This window comes from Ochotona curzoniae, unplaced genomic scaffold (genome assembly GCF_017591425.1).
Source record: "Ochotona curzoniae isolate NIBS_2020 unplaced genomic scaffold, NIBS_Ocur_1.0 scaffold_3208, whole genome shotgun sequence".
Lineage (NCBI taxonomy): Eukaryota > Metazoa > Chordata > Mammalia > Lagomorpha > Ochotonidae > Ochotona > Ochotona curzoniae.
Window position 1 is genome coordinate 29,809,835 of NW_024467106.1, and position 23,950 is coordinate 29,833,784.

General features: G+C 54.3%; 1 protein-coding gene across 1 annotated transcript; it reads right to left on the minus strand.

The window, feature by feature from the left end:
• Positions 1-585: 585 nt before the first annotated feature.
• On the minus strand, positions 586-12,255 carry GRHPR (glyoxylate and hydroxypyruvate reductase). Its single transcript, XM_040962823.1, has 9 exons — positions 12,161-12,255; positions 10,934-11,064; positions 10,220-10,292; positions 8,693-8,809; positions 8,059-8,147; positions 6,724-6,828; positions 5,751-5,886; positions 3,857-3,987; positions 586-884 (listed from the first exon to the last, which is right to left on the minus strand). Exons 1-9 carry the CDS (start codon positions 12,241-12,243, stop codon positions 763-765), a joined length of 987 nt encoding a protein of 328 aa, XP_040818757.1. The 5' UTR covers positions 12,244-12,255; the 3' UTR covers positions 586-762.
• Between the last annotated feature and the right edge of the window lie 11,695 nt (positions 12,256-23,950).

Below are 23,950 nucleotides of genomic sequence, written 5' to 3' on the forward strand. Positions count from 1 at the left end.
TAGGTGCTGAAATGGACTAAAAAAACTAAGAAGCCACTCAGAAGGGCACTTGGCCCAGAGGTTAAGCAACCATCACATATCAAGGCCCAGCTGTTTGCAACATGAGCTTTCTAGAAAGCACACACCCTGGGAGCCCCAGGCTCAAATGCCCTGCCTCCCACCCCTCCTTGGGAGACATGGGTAGAGTTCTGGGTCCTGGCTTCAGGCTGTTGCATTTGGGGAGTCAGCCAGCAGACTGTCCCTCTATCTACCTTTTAGCAAAAATGGTAAAGGAAAAAAAAAAAAAGCCCACCTACCTTCATGTGCTGGTGACAGATCATGGAGACCTTGCTAGGTTCCCACTCCTTCACAGAAATTCTCCACCTCTGCTGGGGTCAGATTCTAGGACTGTCCCCCAACTGGCATTCAAGCTGTCCTGGCCTTGGGGAGGGACTAGGACAGGAATGTAGGAAGAGGCAGAGGGACGCAGGTTTGGACAGGCTCTCATAAGCAAAATGCTGAGGGTAGGCAGCAGCGCCAGGCACAAGCCCAGATGCCCACTGCTGAAAGGTGGCGGGTGTGTAATTGGCTTCCCCAGGGTACAGGCCAAGGCGTCTTTCTAAGAATTTTTTAATAGCAGAATCCCGCGCTGGGGCTCAGATTGTTCAGCTGTAGAAGCAGCACAGTGTCTCGTGGGTCCAGCATGGGGTAGGCACTCTCTTGGCCCCTGTCTGGGGCTGACAGCATGGGACCCAGCAACTCAGCCCTGGGGTCTCCAGGTGGCTAGAGCTTGAGTTCACTGGGCATCGGCTTCCCTCTCAGGCCAGCCAGAAGGTTGTTAGCTGCCAACAGAGACATGGTGTTGCGAGTCTTGTAGGTGGCGCTGCCAATGTGGGGGAGAATCACTGGAAAGGAGAAGAAGAGGGTGCTGAGGAGGATGGGCAAGAGCCTGTGTCCCCAGGGCCTGCCAGGAAGGGGACGGAAGAGCTGGCCCCCGGGCCCCTTCCCTCCTGTCCTCAGCCCCTCCTGCACCAAGGCCACTGACACCCAGACCCAAGTCAGCTTACATCCTAACACAAGGAGGCTCAAAAAGTTTGTGGAAAATGGGATTTAAAGTGCTTTTCTTTAAGATTATTTTTGTGGGCCCGGCATGATAGCGTAGAGGTTAAAGTCCTCGCCTTGAATGCGCCGGGATCCCATATGAGTGCCGGTTCTAATCCCACCAGCCCCGCTTCCATCCAGTTCACTGCTTGTGACCTGGGAAAGCAGTCGAGGACGGCCCAAAGCTTTGGGACCCTGCACCCACATGGGAGACCCAGAAGAGGCTCCAGGCTTCTGGCTTTGGATTGGCTCAGCTCCAGCCATTACAGTCACTTGGGGAGCGAACCATCAGATGGAAGATCTTCCCCTCTGTCTCTCCTCTTTGTATATCTGCCTTTCCAATAAAAAAAAAAAAAAATGGAGAGACAGATCTATCTGCTGGTTCACTCCCTAAGTGGCCACAATAGCTAGAGCTGAACTGAGCCAAAGCCAACAGCCAGGAGCTGCTTCTGGGTCTCCCACGTGGGTACAAGTTCCCAAGGCTTTGTGCCATCTTCCACTGCTTTCCCAGGCCACAAGCAGAGAGTGGATGGGAAGTGGAGTGGCTGGGACATGAATCAGCACCCATATGAGATCCCAGCACTTGAAAGGGGAGGATTAGCCAATTGAGCATTACGCCAGTCTCAAGTGTATTTTGATGCAAAAAAAAAAATTGAGGGGCTGGCACTGTGATGCAACAGGCTAAAGCTGCTGCCAGTAATACTGGTATAGGCACGAGTTCCCGTCCTGGCTGCTCCACTTTGGATCCAGCTCCCTGCTAATCCACCTGGGAAAACCCCAGAAGACGGCCCAGATGCTTGGGCCCTGCACTCAGGTAGGAGACCCATTGGAGGCTGATGGCTTCAGTGCCAGCTGCTGGGGCCATTAGTCAATCAGAAGATGGAAGAGCTCTTCCTCCAACTGCCTTTCAAACAAATATTTATTTTTTTGTTATTTTTATTGGAAAGTCCGATATACAGAGAGGAAGAGAGACAGAAAGATCTCTCCATTGATTCACTCTTCAGATAGCTGCAATGGCTGGTGCTGTGCCAATCCAAAGCCAGAAGCCTGGAGCCTGTTCTGGTTCTCCCACACAGGTGTAGGGTCCCAAGGCTTAGGGCCATCCTCCACTGCTTTCCCAGGCCACAAGCAGGGAGCTAGATGGGAAGTGGGCCGCAGGGAGACAAACTGACACCCATATGGGATCCCAGGGGGTACAAGGCAAGGACTTCAGCTGCTAGGCTACCACACTTGGCCCATTTCAAATAAATGATGTTTTCTTTCTTTTTTAAAATCCGTGTATAGAAACACAAGCATCCGGAGCCTGAGGAGACCCAGCATTGACATCACTGCCCAGGGACATGGGGGCACCAATCTTGGCCAAGTTGCTAAGCCCCTGACCACCCACCCTCTGGACCCAGAAGGTGATGCCACACAGGCTTTCTACGGAGTGATGTAACCGTGCTAAGGTGTGGGCAGCACAGTTGTCTGTGAGGTCACTTGCCCCAAAGAACCACATTTGAAGGGCAGGAGGCACCAAGTTGAACGCCAGGCCAGCGGGGTAGGGCTTGGGATTTGGGCAGCACTCAACATTACAAGCCATGTTCCCTGTGGGCTGGGGTCAGGATGGCAACGGTGATTCCCGGGGCTATAATAACGGGGGACATTAACTGGGGGTGGCAGCTGAGACCATTCTGTGTGCATTCCCAGGGCCTGAAGACCCTGGAGCTGAAACCAAAGCCCAATGGTAGGGTCCTGGCTGCCTAGGACAGTGCCAGGAAGCCACAGGCAGGGTGGGTGAGGCTTTGTGGTTCTGGCCACTCCTACAGCCAACCTGCCAGCAAGCTAGGAGGGCACAGGTGCTGTAGTGAGACCTGTAATGTCTCAGGCTAATGGTGGCTCACAGGCACAGGGACACTCGGGAGAGGCTGGAGCTGCACCAGGGCCCACCCACCCTCTTTTAAAATTCTTTTGGGCCTTGTGCAGTAGCCTAGTGGCTAAGGTCCTCACTTTGTGCACCCTGGGATCCCATATGGATACTGGTTCCTGACCCGGTAGCCCTACTTCCATCCAGCTCCCTACTTGTGGCCTGGGAAAGCAGTCAAGGACAGCCCAAAGTTTGGGACCCTGTACCTGTGTGGGATACCCAGAAGTAGTTCCTGGCTCCTGGGTTCAGATCAGCTCAGTTCCAGCTGTTGGCAGCCATTCGGTAGACGGAAGATCTTCCTCTCCTCTCTGTATATCTGCCTTTCCAATAAAAATAATTTAAAAAAATTGTTTCCTGGGCCCGGCGCGGTGGCACAGTGGTTAAGGTCCTCGCCTTGCACGCCCGGGATCCCATATGGGTGCCGGTTCTATCCCGGCAGCCCCACTTCCCTTCCAGCTCCCTGCCTGTGGCCTGGGAAAGCAGTCGAGGACGGCCCAAAGCTTTGGGACCCTGCACTTGTGTGGGAGACCCGGAAGAGGCTCCTGGCTTCGGATCGGCATAGCATCGGCCGTTGTGCTCACTTGGGGAGTGAATCATCGGACAGAAGATCTTCCTCTCTGTCTCTCCTCTCTGTATATCCGCCTTTCCAATAAAAAAAAAATAATAATAAAAACAAATCTTTAAAAATTGTTTCCTGCCTTCAATTCTGTTAGGGACACAGACCCAGGCTGGCCTGCTCAGGAGCACCTCCTGTCATTGTTTCCCACGACATTCATCCCCTGCTGGCTGCACACCCAGCCCGCCAAGCCCCTCAGCCCCACCCGACAGCAGGACAGCACAGGGCAGTGCATATGGGAAAACACTTCTCACCACAGTTCTGCAGGGACAGGAGGGGGTGGTCTGTTGGCAGAGGCTCGGGGGTCGTCACATCCAGTCCAGCAGCTGCAATCTGACCACTGGCCAAGGCCTGGTACAGATCGTCCTGATTCACAACGTCGCCCCTGGGAATGAGAGCAGGGAAGGCCTTTAGGACAAACAGAACTACCCTCAGAAACCGAGCCTTTGAGGCTTTTTTTTTTTTTCTTCTTTTTATTGGGGCTGGTATGGTGTTGTAGCATATTAAGCCACCATTTGCAACACTGACAAATCCAAGTGTGGGTTCAGGCACAAGATGCTGCACTTCTGATCCAGCGCCCTGCTTAATGCACCTGGAGAGGCAGCATATGGCGGTGAAGTGCCTGGGCCCCTGCCATCTGCGAAACTGGATGGAGTTCCTGGCACCTTTTTTGGTCTGCCCAGCTCCTCTTGCTGTCATGTGGGAAGTGAACCAATGCTCTCCCTCTCTCTGCCTTTCAAGTAAAATATATTGGTGGGAAAGTTGGCACAGTGGTGTAGTGAGCTAATTCTCCATATGGTGCTGGCATTCCATATATAGGTGCCGGTTTGAGTCCCAACTACTCCACTTCTGATCCAGCTCATGGCTTGGGAAGGCATCAGAGAAGGGCTAAGTAATTGCATGCCTGCACCTGTTTGGGAGACCAGACAAATGCTCTGGCTCCTGGCTTTGGATCAGCTTAGCTCTGGCTGTTGCAGCCATTTTGGAAATGACTGAGCAGATGGAAAGTCTGTGTACTTCTTTCTAAATTCTGCCTTTCATATAAAAAATAATAAATAGGGGCCCGGCGCGGTGGCGCAAGTGGTTAAAGGTCCTCCCCTTGCAAGCCTGGGATCCCATATGGGCACCGGTTCTAATCCCGGCAGCCCCGCTTCCCTTCCAGCTCCCTGCCTGTGGCCTGGGAAAGCAGTCGAGGACAGCCCAAAGCTTTGGGAACCTGCACCCGCGTGGGAGACCCGGAAGAGGCTCCTGGCTTCGGATTGGCATAGTATCGGCCCGTTGCGCTCACTTGGGGAGTGAATCATCGGACGGAAGATCTTCCTCTCTGTCTCTCCTCTCTGTATATTCGCCTTTCCAATAAAAAAATAATGAAAATAAATCTTTGAAAAAAAAAATAATAAATAAACCAGTGTTGTTTATTTAAGGCAGAGTAGACATATGACCAAGCGCTCCTATCCTCTGCTTTACTCCCCAAATGCCCACAGTGGTCAGGACTACGCTGGGGTGGGAACTCCATCCAACTTCCTCTTGTGGTAGCAGGGAGCTGGAGTCAGGAGCCGGAGCTGGTGCTGAGCCCAAGCACTCACAGTAGTGATGTGGGCATCTTAGCCAGTAGGACAATCTCTAATCCCAGTACTGTTTTTCTCCCTTCCCTTAAGGTATTTATTTGAAAGGCAGAGTTACAACAGCGATCTATCCATTGGCTCACTCTCCTAATGGCTGCAAATGGCCTTTCTTGTGTTCTGTGTGGGCAGGATGGTTAATGATTGGCTGGCTGGTTGGTTGGCTAATTGGTTGGCTGGTTGGTGGGTGGATTGGTCAGGTGCTTGGCTAGTTGGTTAGTTGGTAACTTGGATAACAGGTTCGTTAGTATACTTAGTAAGCTAGTTGGTTGTTTCGATAGTTGGTAACTTGGTTGGTGAGTTAGGTGGTATAGTGGATTGGTTATTTGGTTAGCTGGTTACTTGTTTAGTTTATAACTTGGTAGACTGGTTGGCTAGTGCTTACTTGGTTGATTGGTTAGCTGGCTAATTGGTTGGTTACTTGGTTGTTTTAGTTAGTTGGTCAGTTGATTGGTTGTTGCAGATGAGCAAGCTCAGCCCGAGGGCTCAATCATAGCCTTTCAGACCACAGGCATCCCTGGGATACCTGCTGATGTTGACAAACACAGCTGTGCTCCTCATCTTCTGGAAGAAGTCCTTGTTGCAGAGCCCCTTGGTGGCTGGCGTCAGGGAGCAGGACACAACCACGAAGTCGGACTCAGCGGCCAGCTCCAGGGCAGATACTGAGGGTGGAGCAATGGGCAGGTTAGGAGCGGGATGGCCCAGACTCCACCCCCCCCACCACCTCCCATGGCACAGCCTCCCAAGATGCTTTCTGAAGGCCAGGTCTCCACCTGCACAGCTCTGACGACCAAGTCCATTGCCTCCCGTGGGCCCTGGGTCATCCCAGCCCCCGGGGTGCAGACCTGAGATGGCAGGCCCTTGGGCAGCACCACCTGGGGCTCTAGGTGGCCCTGACCTTACCACCTTGAGTGCCTGGTGTGATGAGGGGACCTGCAGTGGTTGAGGCCCAGTCTGCTATCTGCCCTCCAAGCTATGCACTCCTGAACAAGGGCACACAGTGCTGGGCCTGTACTCGCCAGCTGCCGACAGACACACAGTGGCGCTCAGCTCCTCCTCCCCACGGCTCTGCCCTTGCACAGGCAGTGGTGACAAGGAACTGTGCCCAGCAGGGGGCCTGGCACTGAGAGAGTTCCCTAGGCAGGGAGGTGAAGGGACACCCAGGACACAGCAGCCCACATCCCACCTGGAGCTGCCACATCCTGCCTGCACGCCACCTCTCAGGGAAAGTGGGTTAAACCACACATCCCATGTTGGAGCATCTGGTTCAAGTCCCAGCTGCTCCATTTCTGACCCAATTCTCTGCTAGGAAAGCAACGGAAGACAGCCCAAGTGGCTGGACCCCTATATCCACATAGAAGAGCTAGACAGTGGTGTGGAAATCTAGGAAGTGAACCAGCAAATAGAAATCCCCTTCCCTGTCATGCTTTGAAACAAGAGCCCCCCACTCACTGCTTGAGTACAGATTGGGCTCTAGCAGACATCGAGGCCATACTTACCAAACTCAGCCTGGAATTCCGCTGCTTCCTGAGGCTTGGGCTGCTGCCCAGTGTACAAAAACCTCTGGACACCAAATGGTTTCAGACGCCGAGCAATGGCCTGGCCTGGAGCAAGGAGTCAAAGTCCACGGCTTGCTCTCACTTCACAGAGAGCAGGGCCTGCCAGCTCCATCCCTCAGCATGGCACCCCCTGAACTGGTCCGTCTGAGTGGCTGTGCAGCCCTGGAAACCCAAAGTGCCCCCAGATGCCCAGAATATGCCCAATGGCTGCTCTGCATCCTCTTGGAGGTGCCAGCCACTGTGAGGACCACTGGTACACATTCCATGTCTCCTCCCTCCTAGATCCTCTGCTTTTGTTATTGCAAAACAGGCCTCATTTGGCTACATCCAGTCCCAGCTTCCCATCCAGCTTCCCACTTACGGGTACCCCAGGAGGCAAATGATGGCAACCTACACAGGAGACCTGGCTTCAGCCTGGCCCAGCCCTTGTCATCACGGCTATTATAAGCATTCGGGGAGAGAACCAGTGGATGGAAGATCTCTCTCCCTCTGCATCCCTGTTTCTCTTCCTTTCAAATAAGAAGAAAACATCCTTTTTGTAAAGTTTTAAAATAAATGATGTATTCATTTGAGAAGCAAAGACAGACACACAGGTGGCCAGGACTGGGCTGGGCCAAAGCCAGCAGCTGGGAACTCAATGCGAGTTTCCTGTGGGAGAGGCAGGGCCCCAGTATCCGAGCCATCACTAGCCCTCTGGGGTCCGCAGCAGCAGCCAGCTGGCAGGGGCAGCCAGAGCTGGAAATCCCACGTGGGATGCAGCATCTTTCCCAGACGGCCCAACACTCACCCCACATCTGACTTTTTTGGTGTCATCCACTGTCTCCTAAATCACCCCAAACCTACAAAACCTGTTCATCTACACACTGTGGAGACAGGTGTGACAGCTGGGTTTTCAAACTCAGAAGACGCCCAAGGTTGGGTTCCTCCAGCAACCCTCTCTGCTCCTGGCCCTCTGGACCCCAAGCAACCGCTCTCCATTCACACAAGGTGAATGAGCCCTGCCCCTCCCAGGGATACACATTGTACCTGCAGCCTCTGCCTGTTCTTAAAGAGCCCTGGTCCCTGACCCCTTGCTGACTTTGTTCACACATCCTACAGGAAGCCTCGGCTTTACTTGTTCATTTGCCTGTGAATTTGCTGCTGCTACCTCCTTGTGGGTACCAGCCCTGCAGGGTGCAGGACACCCTAGGATACAGCTGGGGGAACTCAGCAAGGCGTTTTCAGAGGGTGAGCACATGTGGCAGGGGCAGAGTCCAACCCCGCCCACAGCCTCACCTATGCGGCCCAGCCCCACAATGCCGACCGTGCTCTCTGACAGTCCATAGCCACACATCCACAGTGGCTTCCATGAGGTCCAGCCACCGCTGTGGGAGAAGAGAGGCTGGTGAGGGGCCCTGGGGCCCTGGGAAAACACACACGCACCCATGGCCCCAGCTGTAAGGGCGACGAGCTGCAGCCATGACCACTGCCCACTGCGGTTGAGCAGTGGGAAGGACTCCTGCTTTACAGAAATCCAGAGTGGGACAGGGAAATAGAAGAAAGGGGGACTCACGTGAGCTCCCACAGCCCAGGAGAGCTCAGAGCAGCAGCTGGCATGGCCCAGGAAGTGGGGCTCCATCCAAGCCAGCTCTCAGCAGCTGCGAACAAGTGAGCAGAGCTGTGACCCCCTCCCACCCCCCAGGTCAGCAGGTGGAGGTGCCCACCCCCAGGCGATGCTGGGAGCATCATGTCTCAGCTGCTGCTAAGGATACGCTCCTGATGCACACTCCTGCCCCACTGACCACTCTTCTCCCACCCTCCTCTTTCGTGATTTCCCTTTGTGCCCAGTTCACCCTGGCTCTGATTTTAGCTGTGTCCAACACGCCGCTCCCTAGATGGGGCACTGCAGGGTGGGGGGGCGTTCACTCACTTCTTCACTTCCCCGATGGCTTCAGGCAGCCGGCGGCAGGTCGTGAGCAGCAAGGAGACAGCGAGCTCGGCAGTGGCATCCGTCAGGACGTCTGGGGTGTAGCCCACTCTGATCCCACTACAAATCAAACATCGCTGTACTGGACTGTGGGAATGTCTCCCTCCACAATGGCACTTGGCTCCCTGTTTGCCCTGCCTCGATGGCAAGGGAACGCCGAAGAACAATTCGTCAACCCCCATCCTTTGGGCAGGGTGTGGAGGTGGAGGGAACTGGACGGGGAATCTGTAATAGCCATCTTTTCTACTTCCAGTGTTGTTGCGGAGCTCCAAAAAGGCTCTCAAAGTGGGGGAAGGAGACACCTCCACACAGGTTGACTTTTGCTGACCTCTTGGGTGATTTTTTCTTTCTAAGATTTATTTTATTTTACGGGCCTGGCACCGTGGCCTAGTGGCTAAAATCCTCACTGTGAACGCGCTGGGAGCCCATATGGGCGCTGGTTCTAATCCTGCCATCTCCACTTCCCATCCAGCTAGCTCCCTGCTTGTGGCCTGGGAAAGCAGTCGAGGATGGCCCAAAGCCTTGGGACCCTGCACCGTGTGGGAGACCTGGAGGAACTTCCTGGCTCTTATCTTCAGACCGGTTCAGCTCCTGCCATTACAGCCACTTGGGGAGCGAACCAATGGATGGAAGATCTGTCTCTCCTTCTCTCTGTAAATCTGACTTTGCAGAAAAATAATAAAACTTTAAGAAAATTATTTTTAAAAGGTTTATTTTTATTGGAAAGTCAGATTCACAGAGAGGAAGAAAAAAAGATCTTCTGTCTGCCGGTTCACTCCTGAAGTGGCTGCAACAGCTAGAGCTGAGCCAATCCAAAGCCAGGAGCCAGGAGCTCCTTCCGGGTCTCTCATGAGGATGTAGGGTCCTAAGGCTTTAAGCCATCCTCTAAAAGGAGGGAGCTAGATGGGAAGTAAGGTAGCTGGGACATGAACCAGCACCCACATGGGATCCTGGCACATGTAAACTGAGAATTGAGCCACTGAGCCATCACGCCGGGCCGCTCTCAGGTGATTTTAAGCATCAGGTGTACATGTGGACAGTCTGTCTCTCACCTGGAGTTCTGGGTGACTGGAGCACACACAATGAAAACAATGAAACAGACTAGTGCTATGGCACAGTCTGCAGTTCAACATCCCATATGGGCACCAGTTCAAATCCCGGCTGCTCCACTTCCACTCTAGCTCATTGCTTAACACCTGGCCCAAAGCATTGGGATCCTGCATCCATGTGGGAGACACAGAAGAAACTGCTGGTCCTGGCTCTGGGCTTCTGCCTGGCCTGACCCTGGCCACTGCAGTCACTTGGAAAGTGAACCAGCAAATGGAAGGTTCTTATCTCTCCCCCTATACCTCTGATCTTCAAATCAATCAATCAAATCTTTAAAAAACAGTTAAGAAAGCAGAGTCCCCTTCATGCCCACTCCATGGCCACTCCTCCCCAGACCCCCTTTAAGACCCTGGTTGCACTCACCGCCTCTTGATTTCATCCAAGGCCAAGTGGTCTACCCCCACAGACAGCGTGCTGATGACCTTGAGGTTGCTCCCTGTGATACAGAAAACGTATCTCTTGTCTCCACCTTATACAACTCAAAGCCAAAACATGGGGGACTCCATGGGGACACCTGGTTATGACTTTCTTGGAAAGAGACACAGTGACATCTCCGGGTCTCCCACAAAACCCTGACCAAGGCTACTGGATAGCACAGATTCCGTGGTCCAGGCAGATCAAGCAGCCCGGCCCAGGCCTGTCTTACCCACTGCCCTGGCCACCCAACCAGGCCTGGGGACTCAGTGAGCTACTTGTTGGGGGGCTGTCCCACGGAGCGCAGGCCCTCTCACACCCTCTCCTGAGAGCTTCTGGGCCAGGGCCAGGGAGCAGTGGGCTTGGTACTGGCTCATGAGGCGCCCCCACCCCTAGACTCGGCAACCTTGGTGCCTGAACATCTCACAACTGTCATGACTGCAACCATGACCCAGTCTCAGGGTGGCTGGATAACCACATACCGGCGCCAGGCCTCCTGCCGCCCACAGGCACAGGGTCTGCCTTCAGGGGCTCACCTGGGGGAGGTCGGAGGGTGGGGCAGTGTGCATGCCAGAGGGGCTTGTTCAACAGCAAGCCAGGGTACCCAAAGAGCATGCTGGCTGCCCACGGGCCCTCGAGCCAGCTGATGCCTAGGATACGTACCAGCAGCATCCAAAAGCTTCTTGTCCACTCGGTCAGAGAGGAGGCAGAGCAGACCGTGAGCGCCCGCCACACCACGCTCCAGCTCCTGGCTGGGGATGGGTTCATCCGAGTCCCACTCCTCCACCTCACAGCTGCAGGGGGAAGGCAGCATGCTCAGGAGCAGCTGGGGCTGGGGGACCCTCTCAGGGCTTGTCCTGCTGCCTTCAGGCTGCCTGCAGGGCGAAGGGCTGCCACTAGCAGAGGACACCAGCTCCCCAGTGGGGGAGCATGCAGGGGACAGATGTGGCCCCAGCTGGCTACAGTCCTGGGGGCTGGGGCTTGGGGGTCACCTGCATCTTTCTGTTCTGACAGGTCGATCTCCAATACTTGCCCTGAGGTCAGGGAGGGCAGGATCCCCACCTGTCAGGTAACAAGAACTTACTGTTAGTGCAGCCAGCACAGAGATGCTCGGCTTGCGTGCAACAGCCCACAACAGGAGAGCAGACTGCCCTGCAGTCAGTGTCCACGCTTCTCCCGACCCCCACCCCACCCCAGCTCGGCCCAGGCCATCCTTCTAGGGCACAGCAGGCCTTCAGTATAAGCTCTGTTGCACTGAAAAAATAAAAACGTAAATCTGATCTCCTGCCCTGCTGCCTGGGGCAACAGGACCCACCTCCCACTCCCGTTGGTGGAATGCAGCCTCGGACCCCCAGCGTGGCTACCTGGGCAAGGTTCTGTACTCTGGCTGGAGCAGGAATAGCTGACTCCACCGTTTCCCAATGCAAAGTTGAAGGATAGAAGGCTGGCCGGCGGAGCTTTTCAAAGGTCTCATCAAAGGTCATGGCCAATCTCTCACTGGGCCAGACCAGTAACCCTAACCCTGACCCCACCTGTCTGGCAAGCTGCGCCCGAGATAGGGGGTGGAGAACTAACAGCTAGGACCTCGTGTCCAGGACAGTCCCTGGCTCCCCTTGTCCTGGGGCCCACCTGGCCGCCCAGCGCCAATGAGAGTTGCCAGGAGCCTGGAATGCAGCCCAGGCCCAGGGCCCAGGCCCGGGACACTGCCTCCTCACCCGTCTCCCATCCCAGCCACAGGAGGCCTCTGAAGGCCGCCCCCAGCCTCACGCTCCACTCCCAGGCGCGTCCGGAGATGGCTGAATCACCCGGACCCGGGAGCGGGCACCCCTCCACACTCCGGGGTGTGCTCGGGTGACTCCCGCCACGGCGCGGGAGACGCCGGGATCTTACTCTGCGGCCTGGGCGAGCGTGGCCCGGCCCTCGGGCGGGATCCTGCGGGTGATGAACACCTTCATGAGTCTTGCCAGCCTCATCCGACCTGCACCGGAGAACTCTGGCCCGACCCGGCGGCGGCCAGCGGGACGGAAGCGGGAGGCGGGGCCTCGGATGGGGCGGGTCCCGGCGCGTGGGCAGGCGGGAACGCGCGCGCGCGCGGGTCGGGGCTGGGAGCCTGGCTGACCAGAGATGGGGCTGCGCGGCGGCTGCTCGCGCTGCGGGGGGACCCCGTGTGCAGGTCTCGGTGTCTGATCCAGCTCCAGTGGATCCGAGGCTGGAAACTCCAGGAAGCCGCGGCCAAACGTGGCCGCTTTGCGCCCCGGAGGTTCGGGCCCGTTAGGTGTGGTGTTGGGTTGGCACCAGCAAAGGACTCCAGTGTGTATGGGGCTGTGTGCGGGTGCAGAGTCTGGGGTTAGGAGAGAGGGTATCAGTGGGAGCCACTGGCACTCTTAGCCTGGGTGTCCTGACCGTTCCATCTGGGCCACGCTGATCCAGGCTGCAGTGCTGTCTGAAGCAGTTGGGTACCTCCCGCTCACATGGGTAACTGAATTCCCAGCTCTTGCCTTCAGCCTAGCCCAGCCCTGGCTGTTCCAAGCAATGAAGAAGTGAACCAGGGCCCGGCGCCGTCACCTAGAGGCTAAAGTCCTCACCGTGAACGCCTTGAACGTCCTGGGATCCCGTATGGGCTCCAGTTCTAATCCTGTTTCCACTTCCCATCCAGCTAGCTCCCTGCTTGTGGCCTGGGAAAGCAGTAGAGGATGGCCCAAAGCCTTGGGACCCTGCACCTTGTGGGAGACCTGGAGAAACTTCCTGGCTCCTGGCTTCAGGTCGGCTCAGCACCAGCCATTGCTGTCACAGAATGAACGGCCACTTGAAGGGGTGAATCATCGGAGGGAAGATCTTTCTCTCTGTCTCTCCTCCTCTCTGTATATCTGACTTTCCAATAAAAATAAATAATCTTAAAAAAAATAAGTGAACCAGCAGGTGGGATATTTCTCTGTTCTCTCTCTTTCAGGCTGCAAACTCCTCTGGGCTGCAGTCACACTGCAGGCTCCCAAGCCTGGCCCTGTCCCCTGGCCCTCCCACCTGGCCCTGCCCTCCTCCCTGCACTAGCCCCAACACCCACTCAGGTAGAGTGGCTCAGCCTGGGTGTGTGGCCAAGAACCAGGGGCTGGCTGCAGGAAGCGGGGCCAATGGAAGCAGGGAGAGCCTGTGCAGCCACCCAGCCAGGTGAGGGGGGACACGGAGGAGGGTGTCCAGTCTTGAGCAGATGCCCATTAATGTTGGTCAGGACTGAGTCATAATTGTGCTGCCACAGGTTTATGCCACTAACAGGGTAGTCATGACAAGTTGATCCCAACTGTTTCTGAGAGCCAGCAGTGTGCCCGTGGCAGTCCTTTGCATCTGCCTTCTCAGCTCATCTCTCTGCAGTCCTCTGCAGCCGGCACTGTGATCATGCCCATTGTGTAGGTGGGTAAGCTGAGGCTCGGCAAGGCTCAGAACTTTGTCCCAGGTCCTCATGATTGGTGAGCTGCTCAGCTGACATTTATCTACAAGCATGGATGAGGGAGGAATGTGTTGTTACCCATCTAGGAGATGAGATGGGATAAAGACTAGCAGTGTTCATGACCTTGAGAAAAGTTCAAGGTGCTCGCCCACTGGGGAGGCATCAGGGGTGCTTCTTTTTATTTTTTTTAAAGATTTATTTATTTTTATTACAAAGTCAGATATACAGAGAGGAGGAGAGACAGAGAGGAAGATCTTCCATCCGATGTTTCACTCCCCAAGTGAAACAGCCAGAGCTGCGCCAATCTGAAGCCAGGAGCCAGGAAGCTCCTCCAGGTCTCCCACGCAGGTGCAGGATTCCAAGGCTTTGGGCCATCCTCTACTGCTTTCCCAGGCCACAGGCAGGGAGCTGGATGGGAAGTGAAGCTGCTGGGATTAGAAACAGCGCCCATATGGGATCCTGGGCGTTCAAGGTGAGGACTTTAGCCACTAGGTGACGGCGCCAGTCCCATGGGATGCTTCTTACTGGAGCTGACTGAGCTGCACCCCATGAAGTGTGCGGAGGGTCGAGAGAGACAGGTGAGGGCAGGCAGGGGGCTACAGGTCCCAGGGCTTGCTGCTGAGCGTGAGACTGTGGGAGCCCTGGATAGGGCTGGGCAAGGAGAGCCACTCCTGGCTGTATCCTGGCCTGAGTCCGTGAATTGCTGCTGCCTCACTCTCCCTCTCTGCTGGCATGGAGACCCCCCAGACTCCCAAAGGATGTGCACCAGGGAAGACCCTTGGCTGTGGAGATGGGCACCCAGGCCCACCCAGCCAGGAGCCTGAGAGCACTCACTCCCCGGGCCTGTGCGTTCCTTGGAGGTCCAGCCTGGAGGGACTCCGGGGAAGGAAATGCGCTCCTGTTTCCTGTGCTGCTTGGCCTCTGCCCCAGCCAAGGCCTGACATCACTGCCCAGTACCCCAGCAAAGCACCTGGCGCTGCAGAGTAGTGGGTTAAGTCACAGTTTGAGATGCTGGTGTTTAATGTGCCTGGAAAAACAGCGGAGGATGACCCAAGCCCTAGGGATCCGGCACACGTATGGGTGACTCAAAGAAGTTCCCGTCCCTGGCTTCCGATGGGCTCTGCTCTGACTGTTGGGTCCATGGGGGAGTGAACCAGTGGATGGAAAAATCTTTCTCTCTTTGTATCTCTTTTGCTCTATAAATATCTTTCCAACATAAATAAATAAATCTTAAAAAAAAAAAACACCTTTTTTTTTTTGCTTTTAAAGATCTTCCATCTACTGGTTCACTCCCAAAATGGCTGCAATGGTTGCAATGGCTGTAGCTGAGCTGATCCGAAGCCAGGAGCTTCCTCTGGGTCTCCCATGTGCGGGGTTCAAAGGTTTGGGGATGTCCTGCACTGCTTTCCCAGGCCAAAAGCAGAGAGCTGGATTGGAAGTGGAGCAGCCGGGACCCAAACTAGCACCCAGATGGAATCCTGTGTTTAAAGGTGCAGGATTAGCCAGTTGAGAAACGTGCCAGCCCCACTTCATAAATCTTAAAATCACAAGATGAAACATGAAGCCAGTTCTCCCATGTACCTGCATCTCACCATGTCTTCTCCTGAAATAAAAGTGAGGCTTCGGGAAAGCGCTGATCCTTGGACTTGAGGACATCCTGCCAGGCTTCATTCTTCCTTCTCCTGCCTCTCTCCCCCCCAACAGGCCAAAGGTGCCAGCCACCCAACTGCCCAGGCCACATGGTCTTGAGCCGTATGGGAGGCCGGGCTCCCAAGAGACCCTGGCCCCTCTGGGGCCTGCGTCCTCCATCACTCACACAGGAAGGGGATGGGCAGAGCCGGAACAGCACTCCAAGACAGACAGACGGTGGTAACACCCAAGGCTTTAGGACTCCTGAGCAGCAGCGCCTGCTCCAGCCCAACAGCTGGCACCATGGTCCCCACGCGAGCAGTGCCCACGGCAGCCCACACCGCAACTCCCCAGGCCCACAGTCCAAATGCAGCATTAGACAATATGAATGTCAATGGATGCAGCTGCATTCCAAATAAACCTTTAGTTAGGATCACTGACAGTTAAATTTAGTCTATTTTCTAGTTAATCACAAATTATTATTATTATTACTGTTATTATATTTCCGCTCTTCTGAGTAGGCTCACTCCTAAACTGGGAGTCATGTAAAAATGGGACAGATTTGGTCCATGGAGTCAGTGACTCCATTTAGTTCTGGGCAGATCATGACTCAGGGGAACTTGCAACTCCTATGACACCGTCCCCCCCAAGGTGGGAGATGTTGGGCGCAGAGAGGCCGCTGCTGATTGCTCGGCCTGATTTATACAGGGCTGTAGAGGCACAGTCTCGCCATCCTACGCCCAGTGGTCCAAATGCTGGTCCGCACGTCCAGACGCTCTGAGGGCCCTGGCACTCCCTGAACAGACTCTATTTGTGCTGCCCCTCGCCCCATCCCACCTGCCCTTCTTCAGTTAGAACATAAGCCCTCTGAGAGCAGGAACCTTGTTGTGTTGCCCTATCCCCCGCAGCCTCCCTGCAGCCCCGAGTGAGGCACCTGCTCTAAGCAGAGTCGTTGGAAGCAAGGAATGATGGCAGGTGGTGTGCCTGGTTGGCCTCACTCAGGGCTCGTCCCCAAGGGGACTTTGTTGTTTTATCACCACCTAGTGGACACTTCTGTGTACTGCGGAGTGGGGGGAAGAAAATAATTCTGGGTCTGACCCAAGCTAGCAAGCCCCAAGCAGCCTGGGGAGCCCCAGGAGCTGTGTGCGACTCTCAGAGCTCTTGGGAGGAGAGAGCCTTCCTGGAGGAAGTGGCGTTGGTGCCGAGTCATGAGGGCTCTTCGGTGATAGGAACGGAGAGAAAAGTCGTCCCAGGCAGGAGGAGCAGCGCTTGCATCTGTGTGGCACAGGGGGTGGGGGTGAGGGGAACAGGACCGGCTATCTGTTGGTTGCTGGCCAAGGTCACACAGCAGCGACCCTAGCCACTGTCCCCATAGCCACTGCGGGACAACCCTGTCCTTTGCAGCCACCTGGGGTCAGATCCTTCCACTGCAGGGAGGAGACACAGGGTGACCTCTTCTCCTGGAACTTCTCAGAAGTGATCAGCCTCGAAGGGCTCCCAGGCAGTTGCAGCAGCCAGAGCCCAGGGTCTCAGGCCTGGTAGGCATCAGGGAGGAGGACCCAGTGTCCCTTCGTTTCACCAGCCTCCTCCAATCCGTTGCCCCTGGAGTTGTCAAAGAAAAAACAAATCTCTGAACAACAAACCGGGGCCTGGCGCTCTCCTGCCTGCCACCTTCCCAGGCTCTCGGGAGACAGAGCCAGCCCACCTGGAGTGCCTGCAAGTTTCACCCACACAGACATGGGGGCAGGGAGGGTGGGCAACTTCTCTAGAGCTGGAAATCAGGGTTCCCAGTGGGCCTGCGATTCGGGAGGCATGGCCTGAGAGCTGCAGCCCCATCTCCAGTGTCCGCCTCCCTCTGTGACGTTGCCTCTGTGATGAATTTATGGAAAGTGTCTAGATTGGGCGTCAACACCAGCCTGCACATTTTATCTGATCTTTGCCTCTGCTGTGCCCAGGAAGCGGGGCTGTTCCTGTCACCATGTGGGGGACAGGGTGGGGCATAAAATGAAACATTGGAGGTTTTGCTTCCAGCTCTGGGAGGTGTGGGGGATGAGGAGTGAGGGTCCCCCAGCCCCAGCACAGGGAGGGGGACTCTCACTCCCCGTCCCCCACACATCCCAGTCCGTTCATGTAAGTGCGTCGCTCTGTAGTCACCTGTCAGCCCATCTCCCTGCTTCTGCCCTCCTCCATCTTCCCAAGGCAGTCAGAGCCATGGCTGCTGCCTCCAGAAAGCTCTCCCAGGAACCCGTGTCCCAGCGGAAGGCCAGAGCCCACATCTAGGACCCATAAAGGACAGCACCATCCCCTCCAACACCCCCCTCCCCACCCCTTCCAGAGTCTCTGGGGTCACGACTCTGGTGCTTGGCCCAGCACTCAGGTGTGCAGTACCTGGTGCTCCCTGCTGGTATCTCTCCGCATCCCACAAAGTCTGACATCCGAAGTCAGCCCCTGGACACGTGGCTCAGCAGTGTAGACACTGTGGCCTGTTTCCTGTCTGGGTTCACTCCTGGCTCAGCTTCCTGATAATGCATACAGCCTGAGAAGCAGCAGGTGGTTTAAGTGCTTGAGTCCCAGCCAGTCAGGGGAGAGCCCAGGTAGAGTCTCAGACTCCTGGCTTCAGCCCAGCCCAGCTCAGCTGCTTCAGGCACTCGGGGACTGAACCAGTGAATGGCAGTCCAAATTGAAGTTTTTGTTTGTTTTCTTTTTAGACAGAAGTGGGTCTTCCCTGATGGCGCCGCCAGCCCCACCTCCTCCTTGCTGTCACGGCAGCACTTCACACATTCAGGTCTGTGAGCGATGCCAGGGAATGCCACAGGCGTGGACACCGTCCTGCCCCCCACCTCTCCACTGAGCTGTCAGGTGTCGTGGAGTCCATGTTAAGTGACCTCTGTGGGAAGTTCTGGCTGCAGGTGGCATCTCTGACAGGCTGCTTTCCTCTTGATGCAAGTACTACCTCCTCCAGGGAGTCCTCCTAGAACCCTTCCCAAGCCCCAGGGAAAGCCTGCCACTTTCTCCATTGTGGTTTGTTTTGTGTAGTGCTGGTCTGGGGAGCACCTGAGTCATACTCAGACAGCGCCTGGAGGGCCCGTGTCACCCAGCACTCTGAAGTTACACACTGGTGCAGGAAGCCTCGCAGTCACCCTCTGAGGCTGCCATCATCAGCCCAGCGTTACAGATATGAAGACTGTGGTCACAGGCTGCACACTGACTTGCCCAAGCCCTGCAGCTGGCATCCGGGAGCCCAGAGCCCGGGCCTAACCCTGGCCAGCCTGCCAGCAGTCCTGTGCTCACAGCTTGGGGTTCAGGACAGATTTGGAGACCTGTGGTCATTTGGGGAGGGAACCAACGGCTGGAAGTTCTTTGTTTCTCTATTTCTCTGTGACTTTGCCTGTCAAGTAAATAATTAAATATTTTAAAAATATATTTATTATTGGGCCCGACCTGGTAGCCTAATGGCTGAAGTCCTCACCTTGCAAGCACCGACATCGGGCACCATTTCATGTCCCGGCAGCTCCATTTCCCATCCAGCTTCCTGCTTGTGGCCTGGGAAAGCAGTTGAGGATGGCCCAAAGCCTTGGAACCCTGCACCTGCGCGGGAGACCCAGAAGAAGCTTTTGGCTCCTAGCTTTGGATTGATGCAGCTCTGGCCATTGTGGTCACTTGGGGAGTGAATCATCGAACGGAAGATCTTCCTCTCTGTCTCTCCTCCTCTCTGTATATCTGACTGTCCAATAAAAACAAATAAATAAATGATTTTTTAAAAATTATTATTTATTTGACATTCCCTAAATGGCTGCATCAGCCGGGGCTAAGCCAGGCTGAGCTCAGGAGCCAGAACTCTCTCTGGGTCTCACACACAGGTACAGGGACCCAAGCACTTGGGCCATCCTCTGCTGCTTTCCCAGGTGATTTAGCAGGGAGCTCGATGATAAGCTAAGCAGCTGGGATTCACTGGACTCCAATATGGATGATACCCTAACCCACAGTGCCAACACACCATTGTTGTCGGGTTCCAAGGGAAGCATGTGTGTACAGGTACTTGAGAAAGTTCATGGGAAATGGAATGCAGAGATGGGGGACTTGGGGTGTAAATCCACACTTTTTGTACCATATGTCTCCCACCTTCCACATCTGTTCTGAAGGCCCATGTATTCCACTGGCTCCTTCCTCCCCATCCACACAAGTGGATCTCAAGGCCTGGAGCTCTATGCTTGGTAGTTTGAAAAAAAGAAAAACCCTATTTCTTTAGGGAAAAAAAAAATCAATTGAAATAATAGTGCTTAATGGTGAAGGTGACAGGGCAATAGTGCTACAGCCTGGTAGCAAGGGGGGCGATTTAAATATTCAAGGTAAATATTTCATCAGCTGTTAAATATTCATGGTTCCATTTTGCCCGATTCCCCTGACTTTTAAAATGTATGCCAAGAAATAAGTAATCTCCAAGGTGTCCAGCTAAGTGAGCTGTAAATTGGATTTACAGTATTGCCAACTCAGGCATTTTTTTCAAACTGGTAAACAAATGCAAATGTCTCCACTCATCCTTTGCAGGATTGGTCTGGAATTTCACAAGCTTTGAATTATGCCAGGTCAGGCATGGGCCTTCTTGGCATTAGCTGCAATGGTCCCGTGCACATACGATGGATCTTCAAGAAGTTCATGGAACGGACTGGCATTGTGGCACCATTGTAGCACTGCCTGCAAGCCCAGCATCACACATCACAGTGCCAGGAGCAAAGCCAGGCATCAGGAGCTTCTTCTGGGCCTCCCACATGGGTTACAGAGGCCCAGGGACTTGAACCATTCTCTGCTGCTTTCCCAGACACATTAGCAGGGAGCTGGACCCAAAGTGGAGCAGCCGTGACTTGAACTGGTACCCATATGGGATGCTACAGGCAGCAACTTCACCTATTATGCCACAGTGTCTTTCCATGAACTTTAATTAATTAATTATTCAAAGAGAATGCATGCGAAGGAGTCCCCAGTTGTTGGCTCACTTCCTCAAATGGACTGCAACAGTCAGGGACAGACCAGGATGAAGAGGGGAGTCCAGAGCTGGATCCGGTTTCCCATCTGGGTGAAGTGACGCGTCTCCTGCTGCCTCCCAGGGTGTGTGTTTGCAAGAAGCTGGGACTCAGATTCAGGCCCTCCTATGTGGGATGCGGGTGGTTCAAGCAGCTGCCTAAAGAGTGTACCACATACATCATAAACTTTTTGAGATCCCCCTTGGTCAGGTCACCAAAGTCAACTGTTTGGGGAAGGAGCAGTTTGACAGAAAACATGTCAAGAACCATAGGGACCACCGAGGCACTTTGGATAGTTCTTGGATTTATCCAAGGGAAGCCTTTTTTTTTTTTTTTTTAAACAAGCAAAGCAAATAATAAATGCACGTGGAGGTGCTCACTCCAGTGCTGTTTAGTGTAGGGGAAATGGCAGACACACTCTGACAATAGTTACATTCAACTTCAGTCCCATATGCTTCAGCTAACGCCAAGGATCATCTTGCGGAGCAGGTGTCTGACCCAGCGGCTCAGGTGCCTCTTCCCACAGCAGAGGGCCTGGATTTGATTCCCAGCTCCAATCCCTGCGTCCAGCACCTCATCAGTGCAGACTCTGGGAGGCAGGCAGCAGTGATGGCTCAAGTGCTTTGGGTCTCTGCCGCCTGAATCAAGTTCCCAGCCTTGGCCCCTGCGCCAATCTTGCAGGCACTTTGGGCAGTAAACCAGTAATAGATGGGAGCCTTGCGTGTGCTCTCTGCTGCCTCTCAAAACAGATAAAATGACAGAAACAAGATTATCAACTTGATGGGCCTGGCCCGGTAGCCTAGAGCTAAAGTCCTCGCCTTGCACGTGCCAGGATCCCATATGGACACCAGTTCTAATACAAGTGGCCCTGCTTCCCATCCAGCTCCCAGCTTGTGGCCTGGGAAAACAGTTGAGGACGGCCCAAAGACTTGGGACCCTGCACCTGTGTAGGAGACCCAGAAGAGCTCCTCGCTCCTGGCTTTGGTTGGTGCAGCTCAGGCTGTCGGAGTTACTTGGGGAGTGAATCATTGGACTGAAGATCTTCCTCTCTGTCTCTCCTCCTCTTTGTATATCTGACTTTCCATTGAAAATAAATAAATTGGGCCTGGTGCGATGGCGCAGTGGTTAAGGTCCTCGCCTTACATGCGTGGGATCCCATATGGGCGCCGGTTCTAATCCTGGCAGCCCCGCTTCCCATCCAGCTCCCTGCCTGTGGCCCGGGAAAGCAGTCAAGGCCGGCCCAAAGCTTTGGGACCCTGCACTTGTGTGGGAAACCCAGAAGAGGCTCCTGACTTCGGATTGGCTCAGTTCCAGCCGTTGCGGCTACCTGGGGAGTGAATTATGGGACGGAAGATCTTCCTCTCTGTCTCTCCTCTCTCTGTATATCTGCCTTCCCAATAAAAATAAAATAAATCTTTAAAAAATAATAAATTCAAAAAAATTGTCAACGTGATGACTAGGGAACAACATGAATGTTGTTTATGCTAAAAGATTTCATATCAAAGGGAGAAAAGCCCACAAAGACTGCACAAGGACTCCATTCTCTGCTGACAGGGAGTGTTTTGTTTTGTTTTGTTTTTCCCTTTCTGTGTGATTCTCACAGCAGCATAAACCATTTAAGATCAAGTTCACCCCCTCCTCTGACCCATGAGAAACTGGATATTCCCACAAGCAACTCAGTTTCCAGGCCTCCTGAGGCAGAAGCTGGTGCTGCCTCACGGCTGCTTGCTCCCAGCGAGATCCGGCGGGCGTCCTGCCCACGCCAGGGCGCAGGCAGTGCAGGACGCCCGTGCTGGGCCATCGCCCCAGCTCGTCTGACACAAGTGGCCTCCTGGGCTTCCCCCTCCCTCTCTCTGTCTGGCAGATTTCCCCTCTTGGAGAGGCCTGGGAGAACCCCCAGACCCAGGCCCCGCCTCCTGGGGGGCACTGGTGGGGCGTGGAGGAAGCACGTTCTGCACACTGGACCCTCGAGATCAGGTGGGAAAACCCTCGGAAGCCCAACACCTGCTGCAGGTGTCTGTTCTTCCTCTTATCTAGAAAAAAAACATTGTAAGGTGAAATTTTTCTACCATGCAGAAAATTATGATTAGTACTGTTACATTCCAAGCTCCACTGGCACTTACAGAGTAAAACTCAGAGGGCCCGGCGCAATGGCTCAATGGCCACATCCTCCCCTACAAGTGCCAGCACCCCACATGGGCACAGTTTGTGTCCTGGCTGCTCCACTTCCCATCCAGCTCCCTGCCTGTGGCCTGGGAAAGCAGTCGAGGGCGGCCCAAAGCCTTGGGACCCTGCACCCACGTGGGAGACCTAGAAGAGGCTCCTGGCTTCAGATCGGCTCAGCTCTGGCTGTTGTGGCCACTTAGGGAGTGAACCAACAGGTTGAAGATCTTTCCGTCTCTCTTTTTCACCATAAATTTGATGTGCCTTTCCAATAAAAATAAATTTTAAAATATGTATACATATAACTGTATCTCTACATACACATATATTTTACATATATAATTAATATAATAAATATAACATAATAAAAATATATATTATATATGTGTATATATATATATAACTGTCAGAGGGCCCAGGAAAGCTCCTGGGTGCCCTTCTACATCTGGCTCCCCACCTTGGGAGAGCTGAGACCTCAATTGGATGCTTGTCCCCAAACATGAGGGCAAGCGTTTGTTTTAGCCCTGAAGGAGCCACTGGAGACCCTGCAGTCCATGCTGGAGCCTGAGAACTCGAGTTCCTGCCCTGTTCCTGACTCCAGCTTCCTGCTCACGCACATGCTGGCAGGCAGCAGTAATGCTTGTCACTGAGACTCGGCTGCCCATAGAGGAGTCCTGGGTTGACTTGCGGCTCCTGGGCATTTGTGGGAATGAACCAATACACAGGATCTTGCTCTCTCTCTCTCTCTTTCTGTACTTGTCTAATTAATCCATTAATTTTAAAAGTAGTATTGTTTGGGGGCTGGCATAATGGTATAACAAGCTGATCCTCTACTTACAGTGCCAGGATCTTGTGTGGGTGTCAATTTGTGTCCCAGCTGCTCCACTTCTATCCAGCTCCCTGCCGGTGGCCTGGGAAAGCACTGGAGGGCAGCTCAGGTCCTTAGGCCGCTGACCCATGTGGGAGATCACGGCTCTTGAGGATAATGGGGGTTGAATATGAACCAAATGCTATACAAAATTCAGATAAATGAATGTAAATATTAGACTTTGAGAACTGCAAAGAGGAGAAGCCAAGGAAGCCGGTGAGACGGGGGGTCCTCCCCAGTGTTGGCAGGAGCAGCCCCTCTGCGCTCGTTACTGACCAACACTCGCCTTCTTCGCACGGATGCCTCTGTTTACTCACACCTCCGTCCCTAAATGCTTAGGTTGCTTTTTTTTTCTGGTCATGGTCAAGGATCTCACCCTCAGAATTCTCATGTTTCTGGGGGCACACGTGGGAGAGATGTACAGGGGCATGCACCCTGGAGAGGAACCCCAAGTCGGGGAACCCTCAACCTCACTTCGCCCGACAGTCCCGCAGCTCTTCAGAGTCGGGACCAACGATGCCCTCTGTAGTTACTCCAACTCTGCCAGCACTAGATAT

What these genes read in the sequence shown, in the direction of transcription:
- GRHPR (XM_040962823.1), bottom strand. Translation starts at nt 12,243, where the DNA reads ATGAGGCTGGCAAGACTCATGAAGGTGTTCATCACCCGCAGGATCCCG. An exon ending in ACGCTCGCCCAGGCCGCAGA is followed by an intron (nt 11,065 to 12,160) that starts GTAAGATCCCGG and finishes TTCCCCCTGCAG; the next exon opens with CTGTGAGGTGGAGGAGTGGG. An exon ending in TTGGATGAAATCAAGAGGCG is followed by an intron (nt 8,810 to 10,219) that starts GTGAGTGCAACC and finishes TTTGATTTGTAG; the next exon opens with TGGGATCAGAGTGGGCTACA.